General features: G+C 51.4%; 4 protein-coding genes across 4 annotated transcripts; 3 read left to right on the forward strand and 1 right to left on the reverse strand.

The window, feature by feature from the left end:
- Nucleotides 1–41: 41 nt before the first annotated feature.
- Nucleotides 42–2,032, reverse strand: EI90DRAFT_3125286 (major facilitator superfamily domain-containing protein; the record flags this gene model as incomplete). The annotated part of the gene is made up of 7 exons (XM_039063815.1): nucleotides 42–299; nucleotides 370–705; nucleotides 794–1,066; nucleotides 1,159–1,364; nucleotides 1,420–1,630; nucleotides 1,707–1,878; nucleotides 1,935–2,032. The coding sequence occupies 7 exons, from the start codon at nucleotides 2,030–2,032 to the stop codon at nucleotides 42–44; spliced, it is 1,554 nt and encodes a 517-aa protein (XP_038914948.1).
- Nucleotides 2,033–5,374: 3,342 nt separating this feature from the next.
- EI90DRAFT_3062908 (uncharacterized protein) lies at nucleotides 5,375–6,467 on the forward strand (the record flags this gene model as incomplete). The annotated part of the gene is made up of 1 exon (XM_039060678.1): nucleotides 5,375–6,467. A coding segment is annotated over exon 1 (615 nt), but the record flags the coding sequence as incomplete, so codon positions are not given.
- Nucleotides 6,468–18,680: 12,213 nt separating this feature from the next.
- Nucleotides 18,681–21,320, forward strand: EI90DRAFT_2923863 (uncharacterized protein; the record flags this gene model as incomplete). The annotated part of the gene is made up of 8 exons (XM_039054826.1): nucleotides 18,681–18,876; nucleotides 18,941–18,992; nucleotides 19,063–19,200; nucleotides 19,262–19,305; nucleotides 19,372–19,480; nucleotides 19,535–20,090; nucleotides 20,168–20,293; nucleotides 20,364–21,320. The coding sequence occupies 8 exons, from the start codon at nucleotides 18,681–18,683 to the stop codon at nucleotides 21,318–21,320; spliced, it is 2,178 nt and encodes a 725-aa protein (XP_038914950.1).
- An 834-nt stretch (nucleotides 21,321–22,154) lies between these two features.
- On the forward strand, nucleotides 22,155–22,545 carry EI90DRAFT_3062928 (uncharacterized protein). The gene has a single exon (XM_039060679.1). The coding sequence runs from the start codon at nucleotides 22,175–22,177 to the stop codon at nucleotides 22,445–22,447; it is 273 nt and encodes a 90-aa protein (XP_038914951.1). The 5' UTR covers nucleotides 22,155–22,174; the 3' UTR covers nucleotides 22,448–22,545.
- Nucleotides 22,546–22,587: the final 42 nt, after the last annotated feature.

Raw genomic sequence — 22,587 nt, forward strand, 5'->3', positions numbered from 1 at the left:
TAGTATGCAGTTCAATGATCAAATGATCAACCCATCACGCATCATGCCACCGTTGGCGAATACTTGCTCTTCGCCCTAAGCACGGGCCCATACTTGATGAACAACACAGGAACGGGAACGAACAACAACGAAATACAACCCAACAGCGTGGACGTCCATCTCGGATGAAGCTTCTCGAGCATCTGTCGTGCGAACAATGGGAAGCTTGCACCGAAGAGCGATCGACAAACGGTGTTGGCTGCCAGCGCCGATGCGGAAACGGCCAGGTACGTATCGAAGATGTAGTTGAATAGTGAAAGCTGTAATTAAAAACATTTTGGAAACCGTTAGCCGTCAAAAGCGCCGATAGAAAGTAATTTTTTGACTTACGAAGATGAGTGTTATCGAAATGCCGAACAGTCCGCCAGCAAGCATAGGTGACCAATAACTAAAAGACGGATAACTCGTCCACCCAAACCAAAAGAATCCAACGGTGAAAAGAACACCCCCCACGACCGCCATCGGAAGTCGTTCTTCAGGTGGAACAGGTTTTGGTGCGCACACCTCTCTCCTAACGGCGTAACGTGGGTTGACCCAGAAAACGTATTGCAACACAGCGAGGAGGCAGCCGACGAAGAGTGGGAGGAACATGAGTCCGGAGATACCGGCGTTGAAACCGTGTCCTTCCCGGCCGAAAACGACGGGGTACTCTTCGAAAAAGAGGTACTGGAAAGATGGGGATGGGGTCAAAGTTCACGTTTACATATGTAAGATGGAAGGAAGGAAGGAAGGAAGGAAAAAAAAAAAAACACACCAAACATCCATATACGAAGCTCATGTCCAACGTGATAGCCAACAACATGGGTTCGCGAAACAGTACCTTCCACGGCTTGGCAAGAATGTTCTTCGCACGCTCACCAAAGGTGATCTTGCGATCGTTTGGCGCCATCCAACGCTCATCGCCCGTCTCCATGCGTCTACGAGCGGCCTTGCGCTGAAGGATGACAGGATGGTACGTTTCATCGAGGGTAAAGATGACCAAGATGGTGAGAACTCCAGCGAAGATCGTACATGTCCAGAAAACCATCTGTAGTTAATACAAAAAAAAAAAATGAGGTTATGTAAAAGAAACGATCACACATGAAGAATTACGGCTTACCTCCAGCTTGCTCCCGATACAGCGATAAATCCACCAATAGCAGGTCCAAGTGCAGGTCCAGCAAACGGTCCGACGACAAACAACGAAAGGGCATTACCCCTAGTCACAGGATCCCAAATATCACCGATCAGAGCACCCGAAAGGGTCAACGGCGAAGCCGCAAAGCAACCACTCAAAAATCGAAACACAAGAATCGAAACCGTATCGTTCGAAAGAGCACATCCAACTTGAAACCAGTGTAAACGATGAAAGAAATGACGAGCATCGGACGGCGACCGTACACTTCCGATAATGGACCCCAGAGAGAGGACCTACGCAATAACCAGCGACGAAAAGAGAGATGGTTAACGTTCCGACTTCTTGAGTGGAAAATCCGAGTGTCTTTTCCATTTGAGGGATGATCCCGCTAGGTGAGGATGACGCAAAAGTGGCGTTCCATACGAGAATGGAACTCAGAATCGTCAAGTACCACCGCTTGGGTCGAGACCAGTTCTACCAGATTAGGTTGTGGTTGTTATTGTTGTAGTAGTGAGTTACATTGGGGGTGTGTGAAGAAGGAAAAACGTACTAGTGGATTCTCTGGATCATTTGGTCCATCCCAACCGACGAGGAACGAATCCCCCGAGTTCACTTCAAGAGGTGTTGTCACCCTTGGTTGAGGGTCAACGGGTATCGTCTTCTCGGAAGGCGGCGGCGGCGGCGGCTTTACTAAAGCCTTATCATCAATATCACCATCATCGCTGTTATTCTGCTTTCGTCAGGGTCAGGTAGTACGTGAGAGCTGTGTCCAGTGGACGATGATATCGAGTTGGTCGCCGTTAATGGTATATCCTGAAACGAAGCGAGTTCTTCGTCATGTAACTTTCTAGTACGGCCTATGATTAAGGAAGCCATTTTTTTCTCTCCTTTCATGCGGCGGCTTGAGTGGCGGACTCGGCGAGGAAAAGGAAGAAAATGAGAAAGAAAGCTAGAACTACTAGGGCGCTGTCGCAGTTGTGCCTTGGGGGGTTAGGCTGAAGCAGTCTCTATAGATATACCTGGGGAGGGGGAGGGGGTCGATTCGGAAACCGTCTGGCATACATATATGTTGGAGGGCTTGATCAATCTTAGGGAAATGATAGGCCTTGTCGCCTTAGTAAAAAAACCGAACGCGAAAGACGGCGGCCACCGCAAAAGCGTGTTAGCTACATAGGAACAAATGGCGGATTACGTGTATAACGGAAAGGACAAATGATTACGACAAGTTTCGTTGGTAATATTTCAAGGCTAGCTTTTTCCATGCTTAGTTGAGGGAGATTTAATTAAGCTCGTCCCTTGAAAACCGGGCAAGAAGGGTGGCGTGGCGCGGTTGGAAAGAGAGATGAGGCCGAGCGCTACGGTTGCATGCTAGTTGGGGCCCGCTTCTGTGTTCCCCCCCCCCTTAGGAGCCATCATCTTTTGTTCGTCAAGTCGGCCTTGGCTGACGTGCCGAGGAAGAGCCGCTGAACCTTTGACAAAGTCACAATGACGGGGGTTCTCCCGATGACGAACATGTGACTTCATTCGGTTCAACGGCTTGTCGGCTAGTTAATGAATTGTATTAAAAACCACAACGCGCGCTTGTGATACATATATAGAGGCTGAAGCTTCGACTTGCATCGTGTGGGATCATTATTCGCTGCTTTGTTTGGGTCATGGAGGAGTTGAAAGTGCACTTTTAATACCCCGTTGCTCTCAATGACCCGTCAGTTGTACATGTGTTCGCGGTCGGATGCGGTCTTTATCACTTCATGATCCCGAAAGCCGCAAGCTTCAGGCGGCGCCAGAGTTTGCATGCAATATTGGTTATCCGTGTACGTACGTCTCCAACCAGCCTATAAGTAAATTAAACCGTGAACTCGTTTCGTGCACATGCTCATACACAGTTTTCTTTTTCTTTTGGGTGGTGGTGCATCACATGGGGCTTCATAGATTTTCCGTTGTACTGGATGACCTCTTTTTGGAAGAATATTAATCTTAATTTCCGCCGGCCGGTTGTCGAGCGAGCCGGAATGCCGGCGTCGAGAGCTTTTTTTTTTTGGTCATGCAAGGAACCGGCAAGGCTAAAACGGTTCTTGCAATGGCCACTATGTAGTGCCGATATATATCGCGCGCAAGTCGACACCCCTATCCATCCATCCACCCCCCGGTCTATATAATCTCGGACGATTTGTTGTACAATTACGGTCTTGATGACTGTGTAGCTATTGGCCATTGTCGGCGCTAAATTTCGCTTGATTAATTATCAATCGGAATTGTTGTCATCAACTCTTTACATCATGTTCCCGCCTGCCGAGCTCCAACCGGCCCAACCCCGATCTCCTTTCACCACGATAACGTCTAGTGCAAGTATGCGCGCTTTTCGTTTATGTTGGATACATACGATCCAATGCAATGCACCCTTCCCCCAGTATCTGTCTCCTCACACTTTCACACCACCGAGAACCCCCCCCCCCGACCGTACAAGATGGCCAGTTGAGAGACGTGTCATGGGTAGTACCCAGTTAGTGCTACTAATGCGCACCGGGCCGCACAGTCCCTCCAGCCTCAATTCGATTCCTTGAATTCTGGGGCGGTTGCGTGTAGCTGGCAAGAGTTGATCGGCCTGACCCTTCAGTCAACAGGCGAGAGGACTACCGACTCCCTACCAATCAGTAACCCCCCAGAGAGCCCAGAGAGGGGAGTGACATGGACACTACACCCCACGCGTACCCAAACGCAACTTAAAACCAGACATTACAACCCAGAGGACCCCATCAGCTTGAGCACATCAACCAGAAAACTCCACCTTGTATTGAGGAACCCCTCATGTACAGCGTATGTACTTCTCATTACCCCCGCGGCCTCGTTGTCACGTAGTAATGCGGCTATCCCGGCTCTTTACACCGTAGCGTACATGAGGGGGATCGTCATTACAACGAAGAAGTTTTTGGTTGGTGTATGTGAAATCCCCTGGTTGGGTGGAGTCGGGTCGCCTCATGTACAGCCAGATGTAATTAGTCGGGCTAGCCGCACTGCCACCCGCAGGGTAACACTACCAACACTCTCAGTACGAGGTACCCACTGACTCCCGGCCTGCGCAAAGGCTAAGACGAGAATAACAAGGGGAGAATTAGGGGGCTCAAAACCCCCGTACACACAATCATCTCGTCATGTTATCTACACAGATCACGCAAGATGGCCTTCGGCCAACTTGATTTTAAAGGGGAAGGTTGGGGGGGGGGGGGCGTAAGGCAGTTTCCATACCCTCACCCATCCTAAAAAGAAAAGGGTTGGCGAGGCTCATGTTGGATATAAACAGGTTAGCGCGGGGGCCCTCCTGCCATGCATGATCCACAGCAAGGACGGCAACAGGTCTCTGCATTATCAACGTTCAATTCATTTGGAAGGCCCGAGCGTCTCCGAGGAGCAAGATACCAGAACGTACTGGGAACGAACTTGGTCGCCGTAGAGAGAGGTTGACCCCACTGGAAAGTTTCTCTTCCCCCCCCCCCCCTAAATCCACGGTTTTGAAGAAATTATAAGGGGGGGCACCAACCAGTGTCCCCTTCATGTGCGCTTACGCCGTACAGATGGGATAGCCGCACTGACCTGTACATCACACGAGGCTGCGGGGCATACAGAATCATCAATCATCATCTCAGTAGAAGTTGACACTGGTGAGGAACAGTAAGCAGTGGCATCCGGGCACTCTCAAAGAAAACGTGGGGAAACCCTCCTCAGATGAGGACATGAAAACCAAGATACCCGTTTCAGAGGGCTCAAGATGTCCCCCCCCCCCCCATGCTGACAAAATATTGTTACAGTGAGCGCATTGACGTTCAAGCGCTATACGTTGCACGTCAAATTTAGGGCCAGTCCCACAGAACCATTGGGCCCTTCCAAATTTCCACGGTTTTGGTAGAGAGACCCCACCTGGAATCTCTTCCGTTAAAATCAGAATTTTTTGAAAAACGGCCATGTATGATCAGAGTTTGTGATGATGATGATGAATCTATCTTGTACGTTACCCCGCGGCCTCGTGATGGACGTGACAGTGAGGCCCGTCGATACACCATGAGGAGATTCTCTATACATGAAGGGGGTTGCTGGTTGATATCGTCGGGTTGTTGTTGTTGTTGTTGTACTCTATTTTGTTACCCCGCGGCCGCGTTTGTACGTGGCAGTGCGGCTAGCCCGGTTATTTACATCTGACTGTACACAACTTCGACCATCTCGCCACGTGACACCATCTCGAAAAGAGAGGGAAAACGTCTAGTGAGATCGAAAAACAACAATACCACCCCCCATTCCCCCCAAACCGCTTCCCCTTCCCACGCACGATCTCCTAACCATGGATGATCAAGAAAAGTTTGACACAGGAGGGAAAGCAGGGCTCCAAAAGCCAGCTAACCCTGCTAACTTGAGACAGTCTAGCACGAAGCGAGATATGTACAACACGAACTCGAGCACGCCGCTCCAGCCGCACCAATTGCCACGTCGTGGTACCAAAACTACAGCAAGAGGACAAACAGGCTCAGCCAACAGTAGCCCCTGGGGCGAAGCGGCAGCGACTAGTACCCCAGAAATGCAACTACTCCGCGACAAATTCGCTGAACACCCTTATCCGATTGCGCCAGTCTCCGATCAACTGGATGTTACCAGCATCCCGATGTCATGGCCCAGCACCCCAGACATGGAACGACACGCTGTACCAATGGAAGACAGCACACACACCACAGATCCTCAACACTCCTCAGAAGCCGAACACCAAGAACGGTCCGACTCGGAGAACGAAGAGATGTGGATGGAAGACCCGACCCCCGAGGATGAGGAACACGACAGGAACTGGAAGCTTTTGGAAGATGCGTCCACGAGTATGAACGAGGTTACGGAGAGACTATCACTTGTCGGCCTTGCAGGCCTGTGGGAACAACTCCTCCCGACATACTCCCATTGGTTCGCAGGACTGCCCAAAGCCACATACAAAAGCCATGGTGAGAAGATGGTGGGAAAAGACCTAGAAAGCCGTCTGGCGGAGGCAGAAGCTAATGTCTCCAACCTCGCTTCAACTAACGCTTACCTATCCAATCGCTTGAAATCCTTAGAATCCAAGGTGTCCACGGCCCAAACCCAACCTCTGCCAGAGAGGGACCCGGATACCGTAGCGAAACCAATGGTGGCCCCGACCGAGTCTTGGGCGAGCGTAGCAGCAAAGAATCCACCGAAACCGCAACCCAGACAGGCAACAGCAAAGAAACAGACAGTGAAACCGCCAGACCAAGCCCACGAAACAGCCACACAGGGAACGGAACACAAACAGACGGCAGACCCCCACTGCCTAATCATCCGCATCAACCCTCCCCTGCAACCAGACCAACGCCCAAATGGCATCGAGATCCGTAAGAAGATCAATGACATGCTAGAGAAAAAGAATCTCCCGCACTACCTCAGGGTGATGGCAGTGGGATACTCGGTAGCAGGGAACATCAAGGTTACGACGGCCCCAACCTGCAAGGCGTCCGACCTACAGGACTACGGGAACGACATTGCGGCCACCATCACAGACAACGAGGTTCTCTCAACCCTACCAGACATGGAACACTACCGCGTGAAAATCAATAAAATACCCACCCACTGCGGCAATGACCCACTCCCGATCAACATGATCCATGAAGAGCTAATGACGTACTGCCCACCTTACGGGGAACTGAAGCAGTGGTGCCCACCCAAATGGCTGGGCTCAGATGCCACCATTTACGCTAAGAATTTTGCGTCCATTGTACTGGACTTGACTAACAAAAAAGACAGAGATACACTCTTCCAACTCAGGACAGTGTACTTATTTAACTACAGATGCACCATTACACCGTATGAAGATCGTGCTCAAGTCTTCGCATGCAGCAAATGCGGCATGTACTCCCACCGCACGGCCAACTGCGCACAGCCACGGTGCTTAAAGTGCGGGGCAAAGGACCACAACACTGATGACCACCAAGCAGATGTGCAACCTCGCTGCATAAATTGCAAAGAGGCACACGTAAGCACCTTCAAAGAATGCAAGATAAGGAGAAACAAAATGGGCCTCAAACCCATCCCGAAGAAGACCGCGCAGCCACCTAGCAACCCCCAGCCACAAACTGCACAGCCGAAGGCTGGCAACAAAAAGAGAAACAAAGGCAAAGGGAAGGAAGAGGCAACCAATCAATCAGAGGTAGCAAGCGTAGACATCGGCCTATCGGGCGACGATGTAAGCCGCATCCTAGAACAGAACCGGTCTCCGGAAGCCCAAAGGGCATCCACTGCTAAGCTTGTCCACACACGGTCAAAGACAAAAATTGTCAAACAGACCAATCAACCCAACCTGTCAACCGCGGAAAGCGGGGAAAAAATGGACATTGAAATGACAAGCCCTCACCTCACCTCCCCCCAATGAAGTGCACACCCAAAATAGCAGCCCAACTCTCGATATGCAGCTTGAACGTGAATCGGTCCAATGCGGCGACACAAGCGGCAATGCATATCATTTCCAAACGAAAGAACCCAAAGCCAGACATATTACTCATACAAGAACCGTGGTGGGAGAAGATCAACAGCACATACGCATCAGCCACCCTAAAGGGGTGGCAAGCAATCCTCCCCAAACTACCTATCGCTGAAGGCGAACGACCAAGATGCATGGCCTACACCCGCCAGAATGCACAAATAGAGCTGACACTAAGGAACGACTTAGCATCAGATCTAGACTTCATGATCTTGGAAGTCAAAAGAGAAGGAGCGGAACACGCACCGATCAGACTAATTAATATCTATAATCAGAAAACCCTCACCGACCCCCAAAGCAGGGAATACACAGCGGACAGACTGGTTAACACCAGGCTGGATGTGGATGTCCCAACGGTCATAACAGGCGACTGGAACATGCGACATCCAACCTGGGATGATCAGGTCGAAGCCCCGTGCAACCGCACAACAGAGACTCTAGAATGGCTCGAAGGGAAAACATTTTCCATCTGTAACGAACCCTTCGTCCCAACCCGGGAGGACAACATGGGACACTCATCAGTTATTGACTTAACCTTTGCCAATGCAGCAGCACTCGGAGCAGGCGTCCTAACGGGACACCACGTAGATATGGAAATCGGCAGTCTGTCGGACCACCATGCCCTCTCCTTCCAGCTAGGCTCCCCCAGGGAAGAAGTAGACAACCTGTGTGAGGAAAAACTCAACTGGAAACATGCGTCGGAGGACAAATTTACAGAGGCCCTGAAAGCAACCATTGAAAACAACAAACCGGCCCACGACAATTTGGTGTATGAACTCCTCAATGAACGCCGCATTACAGCTACTTCAGAAGAACTCGACAAAGCAACAGAAACCTTGCACAGGTACCTAGAAAAAGCAGCAAACGACTCAGTTCCAGTGAGACGGCCAAGCAAAGCAGCGAAACCATGGTGGACGGAAGACCTTTCAAAAGCATATCGGGAACTCCGCGAAGCCAAGGAAATGCTGAAAGACTGGACCAGAGATTTTCACCGACCCTCAACATTCCTGGCAGGCCGCGTAAAAGACCTCAAGAGGGAGGTCCTCATGCGCATCAGAAAGGCCAAACGGGAATACTTCCGCAACATCACGGAAAAGGCAAACCCACACAACCTCTGGGACATAAGGAAGTGGACCAAATGCCACAGGACTTATATATCGCCACCTATAAAGCGCAGTGACAACCTAGAGCCAGCCATTAGCCATATAGACAAGTGCCAAACCTTACGGGAGAACCTCCTCCCAGAACTCCCGAGACTCGCCAACTCTCCGCCAATTTCTCTAGACCCATGCAACGATGACATAGAATATGTCAGCGTGACGAAACGTGAAGTCCGAGATGCCATTTTCACAGCCGCTCAACTGAATGCCCCAGGGATCTCCGGACTTACGGGGCGTGCTTGGCAGTGGGCCTGGAAGACCCTTGGGGACGAGATATTCCACCTCCTCAGGCTATGTGCAGACTCAGGCTACCACCCGAAATTATGGCGCACATCCATCGCAGTGGCCTTGCAGAAACCAAACAGGGACTACTCCCTCCCCAGATCATATCGATTGATTCAACTACTAGAAGTCTCGGGGAAAGCTCTCGAACGGATCCAAGCCCGTAGGCTAGCTTACTTGGCAGCAAGACACCGCCTATTCCCCAGCACGCAGTATGGCGGAATTCCCGGCAAGTCAGCCCAAGATGCCCTCCTTACCATCGTGCACGACATCGAGGCAGCATGGAACCACAAGAGGGTAGTCTCCATGCTCACCTTTGACATCACCGGCTTTTTCGACAATATCCCCCACTCTCACCTAATTAGCACGCTAAGAGCCTACCACATCCCGCTCCCCACAGTAAAATGGGTCCTCAGTTTCCTCAAGGACAGAGAAGCGGCAATCTGCCTAGATGGAAAACGAGATCAACTAAGGCCCATTTTCACTGGCGTCCCACAAGGCTCATGTGTCTCTCCTATTCTGGCAGCATACTTCACGTCCCCGCTGGCGAAAGCCGTGGAAGGAGTCCAAACCAGGATTGCACAGAACACAGAGCTAAGCACGAAATTTAACAACGGCCTAATTTCCCCCATGCCCCTCACTCTCTATGTAGACGACGGATCCATATCAGCATCAGCGCCATCCAGAGAAGAATCCACTGAAGTCATTAAGGCCGCTTTCCAGATAGTCCACGAGTGGCTCAGGGAAAGAGGCCTGAAGACCGATCCAGTTAAAAACGAACTCATGCACTTCACCCAAACCAGAACAGGCAGAAACGCCGGGCCCGGCCCATCCATCACCATCCCCTCACACATAAACGACGCCGATAAAACAGTCAACCCATCCAGCCTGATGAGATATCTAGGCATATGGTTCGACCCGCAACTCAAGTTCACGGAGCACATCAAGAGGATTACCTCCAAAGCGGCATCCGCGGCCCAAGCCCTTCGTATGCTGGGCAACTCAGAGAGAGGTCTTCACCAGACTCATGTCCGGCGCCTCTATCTGGGAGCGATACTGCCTATCGCACTTTACGGTCTACCAATATATTGGCGCAAGAAATCTAAAATGATCATTAAACATCTTTCTATACTACAGAACAAATGCTTGCGCATGATTACAGGAGCATTTCGTACAACCAACACACAGGCAATGGAAATCGAAGCATCGATCCCACCTATCGACTTACTCCTCGAATACCGACTAAAGATGGAGGCAACACACCTGGCCCGACTCCCAGATGACCACCCAGTCACCAACCGCCTCTACCCGTGGCAGAGAAGATTAACAACACCATTCACCGTACCACCACTACCGGTATTCAACCCCCACAGAAGATATCGAATAGACCCAAGGGACACCTTTTCAACGTGCATCACTCGCATCGCGGACCATATAATCCACGGCACAGAGAGGATCCGCCCACACAGCGAAGCCCCATGGCATATCTCGGAATTCGATATCGAAGACCGTATTCAGATTTACCTACCAGAGAACGTCGCAGGCGAATCCGCCAAAGAGACATGGACAGACGACCACCTGGAATTCATGACGGAACACGAGGACAATCCAGATTTCCTCTTCGTGTACTCCGACGGATCCAAGTTCACAGAAGAAGGGCAGAGATACACGGGATTTGGAGTAGTGGGCTACTCAGCAGGAGAAACAGTATTCGAGAGGAATGGTTCTATGGGCGGCTACGTAGAAGCCTTCGACACAGAAATGATGGGGCTGAGGACAGCGGCGGAAGAGACACGTCGCTTCATCGAAAACGACCTGAACACCCACAAGCCGTCAAACATAGTATTTTACTCAGACAACACGAGCGCGATCGGCCGCATCTTCCAAGGGAAACCCGGAAAAGCCCAAGAGCACACCCGGACCTTTAGGAAGACAGTGTGCAGGCTCTTGGACGACAGAGACGACCTCAAGGTCGCGATAAGCTGGTGCCCCGGCCACAGTGGTATCAAGGGCAACGAACGCGCAGACGAGCTGGCCAAAGAGGGGGCTCGCCTCAGCCCGGACAGACCCCGCTACCACTCATTATCCTTTGTAGAAAGCTTGCATAAACAGGAGATGGAAGAAGATTGGAAGGAACGCTGGGCAAGCACGCCCACCCCGATCCGATCAGGATTCCACACAGCAAACCAGATCCCCCCATCGATCAAACCCACCACCAGGTTCAAATCGCTGGACCGAAAACCTTCAGCAGGCTGGTCCAGTTCCGCACCGGCCACGCACACCTGGGCGAATACTACCACCGGTTCGGTATTCACACAGAGAGTAGAGAGTGCACATGTGGAGCAGCTAACCAGACGAGAGAGCACATCCTTCAGGTATGCCCACAGTTTAAGAAACATAGACACGTACTGGGCCGGGGCCGTCAGAACAGGTTTTCGATCCTTATGGGGAAGCCCAAAGGCATTCTTAGACTAGCAGACTTCATCAAGAAGTCGCGGGCCATCGACAAAAAGAACGGACAGAGAATGACTCCGAACGGGGGAACAGGAAACAGGAGTACCCAACCAGTAACCCCCCGTAGGGAGAGAGGAGTGACATAGACATCACTACACCCCCACGCATACCCAGATAAGACTTAACCCCAGACATCACATCCCAGAGGACCCCGTCACCCCGACCACACCAACCAGACAACCCTACCTTGTATTGACGAGCCCCTCATGTACATTCAGATGTAATTATTAGTCGGGCTAGCCGCACTGCCACGTACAAACGCGGCCGCGGGGTAACAAAATAGAGTACAACAACAACATCTGACTGTACATGAGGGGCTCGTCAATACAAGGTAGGTTATCTGGTTGGTGTGGTCGGGATGACGGGATCCTCCGGTTTGTGATGTCTGGGATTAAGCTGTGTCTGGGTATGCGTGGGGGTGTGGTGGCGTCTATGTCACTCCTCTCTCCCTACGGGTGGTTACTGGTTGTGTGCTCCTGTCCCCTGTTCCTCCGCTATGCATTGCTCTCTGTCCGCTCTTTTTGTCGATGACCCGCGACTTCTTAATAAAGGCCGCTAGTCTAAGAATGCCTTTGGGCTTCCCCATCAGGATCGAAAATCTGCTCTGACGACCGCGGCCCAGTATGTGTCTGTATTTCTTAAACTGTGGGCATACCTGAAGGACATGTTCTCTTGTCTGGTTGGCAGCTCCACATGGACACTCTCTGCTCTCTGTGTGGATGCCGAACCGGTGATAGTATTCGCCCAGGTGTGCGTGGCCGGTGCGGAACTGGACCAGCCTACTGAAGGTTTTCCGGTCCAGCGATTTGAATCTGGTGGTGGGTTTAGTTGATGGGGAGATCTGGTTTGCCGTATGGAATCCTGATCGGATCGGGGTGGGTGTGCTTGTCCAACGTTCTTTCCACTCTTCTTCCATATCCTGCTTATGCAAGCTTTCTACATAGGATAATGAGTGGTAGCGGGGTCTGTCCGGGTTAATGCGGGCTCCTTCTTTGGCCAGTTCGTCCGCCCGCTCGTTTCCCTTGATGCCACAGTGGCCTGGGCACCAACTTATCGCGACCTTGAGGTCAGCTCTGTCGTCCAGTAGTCTGCACACTATCTTCCTAAAGGTCTGGGCGTGTTCTTGGGCTTTACCGGGCTTCCCTTGGAAGATGCGGCCGATCGCGCTCGTGTTATCTGAGTAAAATACTATGTTCGATGGCTTGTGGGTGTCCGGGTTGTTTTCGATGAAGCGACGTGTTTCTTCCGCTGCTGCCCTCAGCCCCATCATTTCTGTATCGAAGGCTTCTACGTAGCTACCCATGGAACCGTTCCTCTCGAATACCGTTACACCTGCTGAATAACCGACTACACCGAATCCTGTGGCGTTTTGTCCTTCTTCTGTGTACTTGGATCCGTCGGAGTACACGAAGAGGAAGTCTGGGTCGTCCTCGTTTTCCGTCGTAAATTCCAGGTGGTCGTCTGTCCACGACTCCTTGGCGGATTCACCAGCGGTGTTCTCTGGTAGGTAGATCTGGATACGATCTTCGATGTCGAATTCCGAAATGTGCCATGGGGCTTCGCTGTGTGGGCGGATCCTCTCTGTGCCGTGAATCATATGGTCCGCGATGCGGGTGATGCACGTTGAGAAGGTGTCCCTTGGGTCTGAGCGATATCTTCTGTGGGGGTCGTATACCGGTAGTGGTGGTACAGTGTGTGGTGTTGTTAATCTCCTCTGCCACGGGTAGAGGCGGTTGGTGACTGGGTGGTCGTCCGGGAGTCGGGACAAGCGTGTTGCCTCCATCTTCAGTCGGTATTCGAGGAGTATGTCGATGGGTGGGATCGATGCTTCGATCTCCATGGCCTGTATGCTGGTCGTTCGAAATGCTCCTGTAATCATGCGCAGGCATTTGTTCTGTAATGTAGAGAGATGTTTAATGATCAATTTAGATTTTTTGCGCCAGTATACCGGTAAGCCATATAAAGCGATGGGCAATACCGCTCCTAGGTAGAGGCGCCGGGCATGGGTCTGGTGGAGGCCTCTCTCTGAGTTGCCCAGCATACGAAGGGCTTGGGCTGCAGACGCTGCTTTCGAGGTGGTCCTCTTAATGTGTTCCGTGAACTTGAGTTGTGGGTCGAACCATATGCCTAGATATCTCATCAGGCTGGATGGGTTGATTGTTTTGTCGGCGTTGTCTATGTGTGAGGGGATGGTGATGGATGGGCCTGGCCCGGCATTTCTGCCCGTTCTGGTTTGGGTGAAGTGCATGAGGTCGTTTTTTACCGGGTCAGTCTTTAAGCCTCTTTCTCTGAGCCACTCGTGGACTATGCGGAAAGCGGTCTTAATGACTTCGGTGGCTTCTTCTCTGGATGGCGCTGATGCTGATATGGACCCGTCGTCTACATAGAGGGTGAGTGGAATGGGGGTGATTAGGCCTTTGTTCAATTTAGAGCTTAGCTCGGTGGTCTGTGCAATCCTGGTGTGGACACCTTCCTCTACGGCTTTCGCCAGGGGGGACGTGAAGTATGCTGCCAGAATTGGTGAGACACATGAGCCTTGTGGCACACCGGTGAAAATGGGTCTTAGCTGGTCTCGTTTTCCGTCTAGGCAGATTGCCGCTTCTCTGTCCTTTAGGAAACTGAGGACCCATTTTACTATGGGGAGCGGGATGTGGTAAGCTCTTAGCGTGCTGATCAGGTGGGAGTGGGGGATGTTGTCGAAAAAGCCGGTGATGTCAAAGGTGAGCATGGAGACTACTCTCTTATGGTTCCATGCCGCCTCGATGTCGTGTACTATAGTGAGGAGGGCATCTTGGGCTGATTTGCCGGGGATTCCGCCATACTGTGTGCTGGGGAATAAACGGTGTCTAGCTGCCAGGTATGCTAGCCTGCGGGCTTGGATCCGTTCAAGGGCTTTGCCTGAGACTTCCAGCAATTGAATCAGTCTATATGATCTGGGGAGGGAGTAGTCCCTGTTTGGTTTCTGCAACGCCACTGCGATGGAAGTACGCCATAATTTCGGGTGGTAGCCTGAGTCTGCGCATAGCCTGAGGAGGTGGAATATCTCCTCCCCAAGGGTCTTCCATGCCCACCGCCAAGCGCGCCCTGTGAGTCCAGAGATCCCTGGGGCATTCAGTTGGGCAGCAGTGAAGATGGCGTCTCGGACTTCTCGTTTTGTCACACTGACATATTCTATGTCATTGTTGCGTGGATCGAGAGAAATGGGCGGGGCATTAGTAAGTCTTGGGAGTTCGGGGAGGAGATTCTCCCGCAAGGTTTGACACTTGTCTGTATGACTAATGGCTGGTTCCAGATCGTCTCCACGCTTTATGGGTGGTGATATATATGTCCTGTGGCATTTGGTCCACTTCCTTATATCCCAGAGGTTGCGTGGATTTGCCTTTTCTGTGATGTTGCGGAAGTATTCCTGCTTGGCCTTTCTGATGCGTGTGAGGACCTCCCTCTTGAGGTCTTTTACGCGGCCAGCTAGGAATGTTGAGGGTCGGTGGAAATCTCTAGACCAGTCTTTCAGTGTTTCCTTGGCTTCACGGAGTTCTTGGTATGCTTTTGAGAGATCTTCCGTCCACCATGGCTTCGCTGCTTTGCTTGGGCGTCTCACTGGAACCGAGTCATTTGCTGCTTTTTCCAGGTACTTGTGCAAGGTTTCTGTTGCCTTGTCAAGTTCTTCTGAAGTAGCGGTGATGCGGCGGTCGTTGAGGAGTTCATACACTAAACTGTCATGAGCCAGTTTGTTGCTTTCGATGGTCGCTTTCAGGGCCTCTGTGAATTTATCCTCCGATGCGTGCTTCCAGTTGAGTTTTTCCTCACACAGGTTTGCTACTTCTTCCCTGGGAGGGCCTAGCTGGAAGGAGAGCGCATGGTGGTCCGAAAGACTGCCAATTTCCATATCTACGTGGTGTCCCATTAGGACACCTGCTCCGAGTGCTGCTGCGTTGGCAAAGGTTAAGTCAATAACTGATGAGTGTCCCATGTTGTCTTCCCGGGTTGGGACAAAGGGTTCATTGCAGATGGAGAAGGTTTTCCCTTCGAGCCATTCTAGAGTCTCTGTTGTGCGGTTGCAGGGGGTTTCAACCTGGTCATCCCATGTTGGATGTCGTATGTTCCAATCGCCAGTTATGATCGTTGGAACATCCGCGTCCAGCCTGATGTTAACCAGTCTGTCAGCCATGTATTCCCTACTCTGGGAGTCGGTGAGGGTCTTCTGGTTATAGATATTAATTAGTCTGATGGGTGCGTGTTCTGCTCCTTCTCTCTTGACTTCTAAGATCATGAAGTCAAGATCCGCTGCTATGTCATTCCTTAGGGTTAGTTCTATCTGTGCATTCTGGCGGGTGTAGGCAATGCATCTCGGATGTTCGCCTTCAGCGATAGGTAGTTTGGGAAGGATTGCTTGCCACCCCTTTAGGGTGGCCGATGCATAAGTGCCGTTGATCTTCTCCCACCATGGTTCTTGTATGAGCAGGATGTCTGGTTTTGGGTTCTTTCGTTTAGAGATGATATGCATTGCTGCTTGTGTTGCCGCATTGGAGCGGTTCACGTTCAAGCTGCATACCAAGAGTTGGGCCGCAATTTTGGGTGCGCGCTTCATTGGGGGGAGGTGAGGGGAGAGCTTGGCATTTCAACATCCATTTTTTCCCCACTTTGTGTGGTTGACCAGTTGAGTTGAACGGTCTGTTTGGCGGTTTTTGTCTTCGACCGTGTGTGGACAAGCTTGGCTGTGGATGCCCTTTGGGCTTCCAGTGATTGGTTCTGTTTCAGGATGTGGCTTACATCGTCACCCGACAGGCCGATGTCTAAGCTAACTTCCTCTGATTGACTGGTTGTCTCCTTTCTTTTGTCTTTGCCTCTCTTTTTGTTGCCAGCCTTCAGCTGCGCAGTTTGTGGCTGTGAGTTGCTAGGCGTCTGCGTAGTTTTCTTCGGGATGGGTTTAAGGCCCATTTTGCTTCGTCTGATCTTGCATTCTTTGAATGTGCTTGCATGTGCCTCTTTGCAATTTATGCAACGTGGTTGTGCATCTGCTGGGTGGTCATCGGTGTGGTGGTCCTTTGCCCCGCACTTTAAGCACCGCGGCTGTGCACAGTTGGCCGTGCGGTGGGAGTACATGCCGCATTTGCTGCATGCAAAGACTTGAGCTCGGTCTTCATATGGTGTAATGGTACATCTGTAGTTGAATAGATACACTGTTCTGAGTTCAAGAAGTGTATCTCTGTCTTTTTTGTTAGCCAGGTCCAGTACAACGGATGCGAAGTTCTTAGCGTAAATGGTGGCATCTGAGCCGAGCCATTTGAGTGGGCGCCATTGCTTCAGTTCCCTGTAGTGTGGGCAGTACGTCATCAGCTCCTCATGTACCATGTTAATCGGGAGTGGGTCGTTGCCGCAGTGGGTGGGAATTTTATTGATTTTAACGCGATAGTGTTCCATATCCGGTAGGGTCGAGAGCACCTCGTTGTCGGTGATGGTGGCCGCGATGTCGTCCCCATAGTCCTGTAGGTCAGAGGCCTTGCAGGTTGGGGCTGTCGTGATCTTAATGTTCCCTGCTACCGAGTATCCCACTGCCATCACCCTGAGGTAGTGTGGGAGGTTCTTTTTCTCTAGCATGTCGTTGATCTTCTTTCGGGTCTCGATGCCATTCGGGCGTTGGTCTGGTTGCAGGGGGGGTTAACACGGATGATTAGGCAGTGGGGATCTGCCATCTGTTTGTGTTCGGTTTCGTGGGTGGCTGTTTCATGTAGTGGTTTTGCTGCCTGTTTGGGTTGCGGTTTCGGTGGGGTCTTCGCTGCTACACTCGCCCAAGACTCGGCTGGGACTGCCATTGGTTTCGCCACAGTGACCGGGTCCCTCTCTGGCTGGCGTTGGGCGTGGGGTGAGGGAGATTGGGTTTGGGCCGTGGTCCCGTTGGATTCTAAGAATTTCAAGCGATTGGATAAGTATGCATTTGTCGAGGCAAGATTGGAGACGTTAGCTTCTGCCTCTGCCAGGCGACTTTCTAGGTCTTTCCCCACCATCTTCGTCTCGCTGTGGATCTTGTGTGTGGCTTTGGGCAATCCTGCGTACCAATGGGAGTACATTGGGAGGAATTGTTCCCATAGGCCTGCAAGGCCAACGAGTGATAGTCTCTCCGCGGCCTCGTTCATACTCGTGGATGCTTCTTCCATGAGCTTCCAGTTCCTGTCTTGTTCCTCGTCCTCAGGGGTTGGGGTTTCCATCCACATCTCCTCGTCCTCCGATTCGGAAAGTTCGCGGTGTTTGTCTTCTGGAGGGTCTGTGGGTTGTGTGCCATCTTCCATTGGTTCGGCCTGACGTTCTGTGTCTGGGGTGCTGGGCCATGACGACAGGATGCTGGTGACATCCAGTCGTTCAGTTCCTGTAGCGGTCGGGTATGGGTGCTCAGCGAATTTATCGTAAAGGAGTTGCATTGCTGGGGTGTTAATCGCTGCCGCTTCGCCCCAGGGGCTACTGTCAGCTGAGCTTGATTGTCCTCTTGTTGCGGTGGTTTTGGTGCTACGATGCGGCAATTGGTGTGGCTGGAGTGGTGTGCTCGAATTCGTGTTGTACGTATCTCGCTTTGTGTTAATCTGTCTCAAGTTAGCGGGGTTAGCTGGTTTTTGGAGCCCTGCTTTCCCTCCTGTGTCCGGTCTTTTTTGATCCTCCATGGTTAGGAGATCGTGCGTGGGGGGGAAGTGGTTTCGGAGGTGTGGGTGATGGTATTGTAGATTTTTCGATCTCTCTAGACGTTTTCCCTCTCTTTTGACTCGTCCAGGGTCCCGCACAGAGTGATCGAATTATATGACGAAAGCGGTTTTGTCGTCGGGTTGTTACAGTGGATGATCAGACTCGGAGTCGTAAAGTCGTTGGGAGTTTGACATCGACGTCAACAAGTCAAAACAAATGACTTCACATGCAACGGTTTACAGCGGCGCAGCTCCAATATCCTCGTTCCGCAACCCGCCTTTATCACAACCTGCTCTGAGGGGGAAATACATAAACACTTTGTGCCCAGCGTTCGCCCACCCCCCCTACTATCTCTTTCTCCAACGCGCATACAATGACAGAATTAACGATACAAGACATCCCGATCGAAGTGTTCCTCGATCACCTTTTGCCAGCCATCGACCTACCCGACCTCCTATCTCTAGCCCAGGCCAACAAGTTCTTTTCTAGCTTATGCGCAGATGATACTTTCTGGAAGGTAAAGCTCAAACACGACTACAACTTTTCTATCGTAGACGCCAGGAACAAAGGTGTGTGATTTACAATAATGCTTATTGCAAACCACTGATCAGAATGGTATGCAATCTTTTCAAGGCTTCAAATCCTTATATCGGGGAATCAAGAATCCTCAGCTACACGTATGGGGGTAAACGCTGATCAGTCGATTCTCAATCTTTCGCAACTTGCTCAACGGATGTCTCTTTTAATTGATACAGTGAAAAGACCCACGGGCGCTTAGGTATTAGCAGTTCTAATAGGGTTTTCGCGGAGTGGCCATATAGTGGAGGTGTCCCTTTCCCCGTTCGACTTCACATCGCGAACGCTCGTGTGGTCAATGTCGCTGCTGGAGGATGGTGAGTGGCATGAATCTCGGTGGGGTCGACCCAAATCAACTGGCTTCTACCAATGATCTAGGTCGACTTATGCGCTTGATGATTCGGGGGGTCTATACGTCTGGGGTACGTCGAACCCCTCCCCCCACGTCATGCCGCAGTAACTGATCCCGCTTTGACAAACACCTTTAGGTAAACTCCACGCGGAATTCTTTTCTGTTCGACAAGACTTCTCGGACCCGGGTGCGGAGGCAACCACGCCCACGCGCTTGGGCCTCCCTGAGCCCATCGAAGGCATCAGGTAACGGTCAATGTCTATTCTTTCCCAATGCGAACGACTAATTAACCTCAACAGCGTCGGACGGAAGCATCTCCTAGCTCTAGATGTCAAGCGCCAAGTGTGGCTCTTCACCTCGTGGGGGACACCCGCTAAGCTCGTCTCTCCGCTGATTAACGACGCCTTCTCAACTGCCACTCGAGTCGTCCAAGTGGCATGTGGATGGGACTTTTCCGCGGTACTCACAGCCTCGGGTGCTGTATACGCGGCATGGCCCTGGAAAGGTACATTCAAGGCTGCACTTGAGCACCACGCGGAAGAGTTGAAACATCAGCAATCACCCGTCGCACCCGCCAAAAATGGTGTAATTGAATGCCAGGCTTGGGAACTTCGCCACGACTTGTTAGAATTACCGCCCTTACCAACCAATTTGCCTGATCTTTCCATCGCATTAGAAGAAGAGTCACTGGATACCAGGAAGGGAAACTATCGTGTGACAAAGATAGCTGCGGGGGACAATTTTCTCATTGGTCTCACCAATCATGGCCATGTGCTTCGGATTGACTTCAATTTCAGCGATGAAGAGCAAGATCCTAGCAACGCTTTTCGGCGTCGAGCTTTTCAATGGCAATACGTACGCTCAGCCCTATCTCCCCTTATTGGCCCGATAATTGTAGTGATTCTCTTTCTTCCTTTTATTTGGCATGGCAGCTCCCCGAATTCAGTGAGCTGGAGCGTGTACAACAGCACCCCACTTTCGCTGGGGAGTCTCGAAAAGTACAAAGTGGTAGTGACAGTGCTTCCTTAGCCCCGCCCGAACAGTTATCAATCACTCATGTTAGCATTGTGACTTTTTGAGATTTGGAAGGACCCTTTGCGCTGACGGCATTTGGTGGATCAACCACAGATTTCAGCCTCTTTCCAGACTTTTGTTGCTTATTCGGTTGGAAGCTCCTCAATTGTTCTCATTGGGTCTTCAAAGTCAGGAGATAACGCAACTACTCCTAAGATTATCCCCGGTCTTCAATACCAAAACATCGTCTCTGTTGAGTTGGGAGATTATCACTACGCCGCGCTCACTCAAGACGGACACTTGTTCACGTGGGGTCAATTCTCCAAAGGTGCACTTGGTTTGGGGGTCCCTGAGAGTTCGACTCCCCCTTCCTTTCATGCGCACCTGCCGCGTCATATTCCACCGCGTCGTCTCGGTGGTAGATGGACGTCTTCTCCCCCAGGCGTCGAAGTGCCCTCTGAAGTCTTCTTTGACCATGAAGACGGAAAAAAGGACAAGTTTGTGTTTGCAATCGCTGCCCGCGGTTGGCATACCGTTGCGCTGGTGATTGACCTAGACTACAAAAAGGAAAAGGAGAACCAGTCGGCCAAAACGAGTAAGGATAACGATACATCTAGTATCACCTCTGCGGATGACAGGGCTTGGAACGCCGCTCATGCTAATTCCTCACCTTACACCCTTCCTGGCCCTATACCAGGTGGTCCTTTCCCCGATCCGGTTGAGGCACAAATGGTTGGATATAATTCAAGAAATCGGCAAGCGGAGTTCGGGGACCCCCCTGTACCCCTTTGGCCGATCCGTGCGGCTAGAATAGGATATGCAGGGCGCGGGAGGGGGGGATCATTCCTAACCGGGGTGGGTCGAGGCAGCGAAGTAGACGCAGGTTCCTCTCCCGCCGTACCTGAATCAAGCCAATCGCAAGAAGCCGCACCTGTTGAAGAAAGGGAGGCCATAGATGGAAGTTCGGGCGGTCATTGGGAATCGTTTAGGGGCCGTGCCCTTGCTGGCGGATTTCGGGGGTTGCCAGGACGGGGCCGTGGCGCGGGGCCCAATAGACAACAATCGTTGTGAATATCCTATTCTCTTATCGCCCCGCGATGTGGTGTGAGTGTGGAGCTTGTGCCACATTGGGGACAAATGTACAAGATCGATCGTGTTCAAGTGAGCCCGAATAATAAATTGTAATTAATACATAGGTCGATCATAATCATTCTATCCTCCCGGTCCAGTTGCAACCCCACTACTCTTCGGTACAGTTATGCTGGCTTTGCGGTGCGAAATCGTTAGTGGAGAGGGATCCATAGCCATGAATTCGGAGAAAGCAAAGGGCTCTCCTGCAACTTATGACACTTGGGCCTCTCCCACCGATCTGCGCACCGGTACTGATGTGTGTGGCGATGCGAACTGCACTAGGACGAGAAAGTCGAAAGCGATGGGGAGAAAAAAAAATACGATGTGGCGTCATGAGGAGCTTTGGTTCGTCGGGTTTTTGTCAGCGTCTAACCATGTTTGCTTCTCGTATGCTTGAAGAGAAGTTCACGGTCAGAACAATCGATAAGGGGTCCCTCCCCCCCCTCCTTTTTAGTCGATACCTTACCTTGCGGGGTATTCCCCTCCGTACATTTGGTGCCACTCTCAGGCTGGTGGATGGTCGTTGAGGGGGTTGGTAGTTGAGTGAAGGCGTTGAGCACAATCAGTGAGGGGTGTAGGTTAGATAGAAATTCTGCCCCCCCCCCCCCTCCCCGCCTTCATATATGATCTGGGCTTTCATTGTGACCCAGCCAATCATTTCCAAATGTGGTGCTTCGGGAGCACAGCCGCCAGCGGTGATCGATTATATATTGACGGAGAAGAACGACCAATAAATTCGGCCAACTCCGCTTATTCCGTAATCGGATCTAGCCATGTGACTTCATTCTATCCGCATGACGCGGTTCAAGCCACGGCATTTCGTTGCACCAGTTGCTGCATTTGGCATGGCCCTTACGTTGGGGTTTTACGTCAGAAGTAGCATACGTCGTGCCAAGTGGGAATCCCAATACGAGAGACGCCGTCGCGGCGAACACTGGCACCATAATGGAGAACAAGCCAATGTCCAAAGCTTACCTGATAACGGTCGGTTGGGAGTGTCATCGGAAACAGCAAGTCCACATCCTACATCCGTTGCGGATCCCAGTAGCAAGACTGGGTCGTCCTGATTCGTTGTCTCTGGCGTGCTGCCAAGGCTGGGCTCACACTTGCTTTGGACCTCAGTATATGCAGCCGATTGGCCCAAGACATCATTAACGTCATGAAGGCAAGCTTCTTTTCGCTTTTGGATGGGCTTCCTGTTGACCGC

This window comes from Cantharellus anzutake (assembly GCF_015039405.1).
Source record: "Cantharellus anzutake strain C23 chromosome Unknown EI90scaffold_31, whole genome shotgun sequence".
Taxonomy (NCBI): Eukaryota; Fungi; Basidiomycota; class Agaricomycetes; order Cantharellales; family Hydnaceae; genus Cantharellus; species Cantharellus anzutake.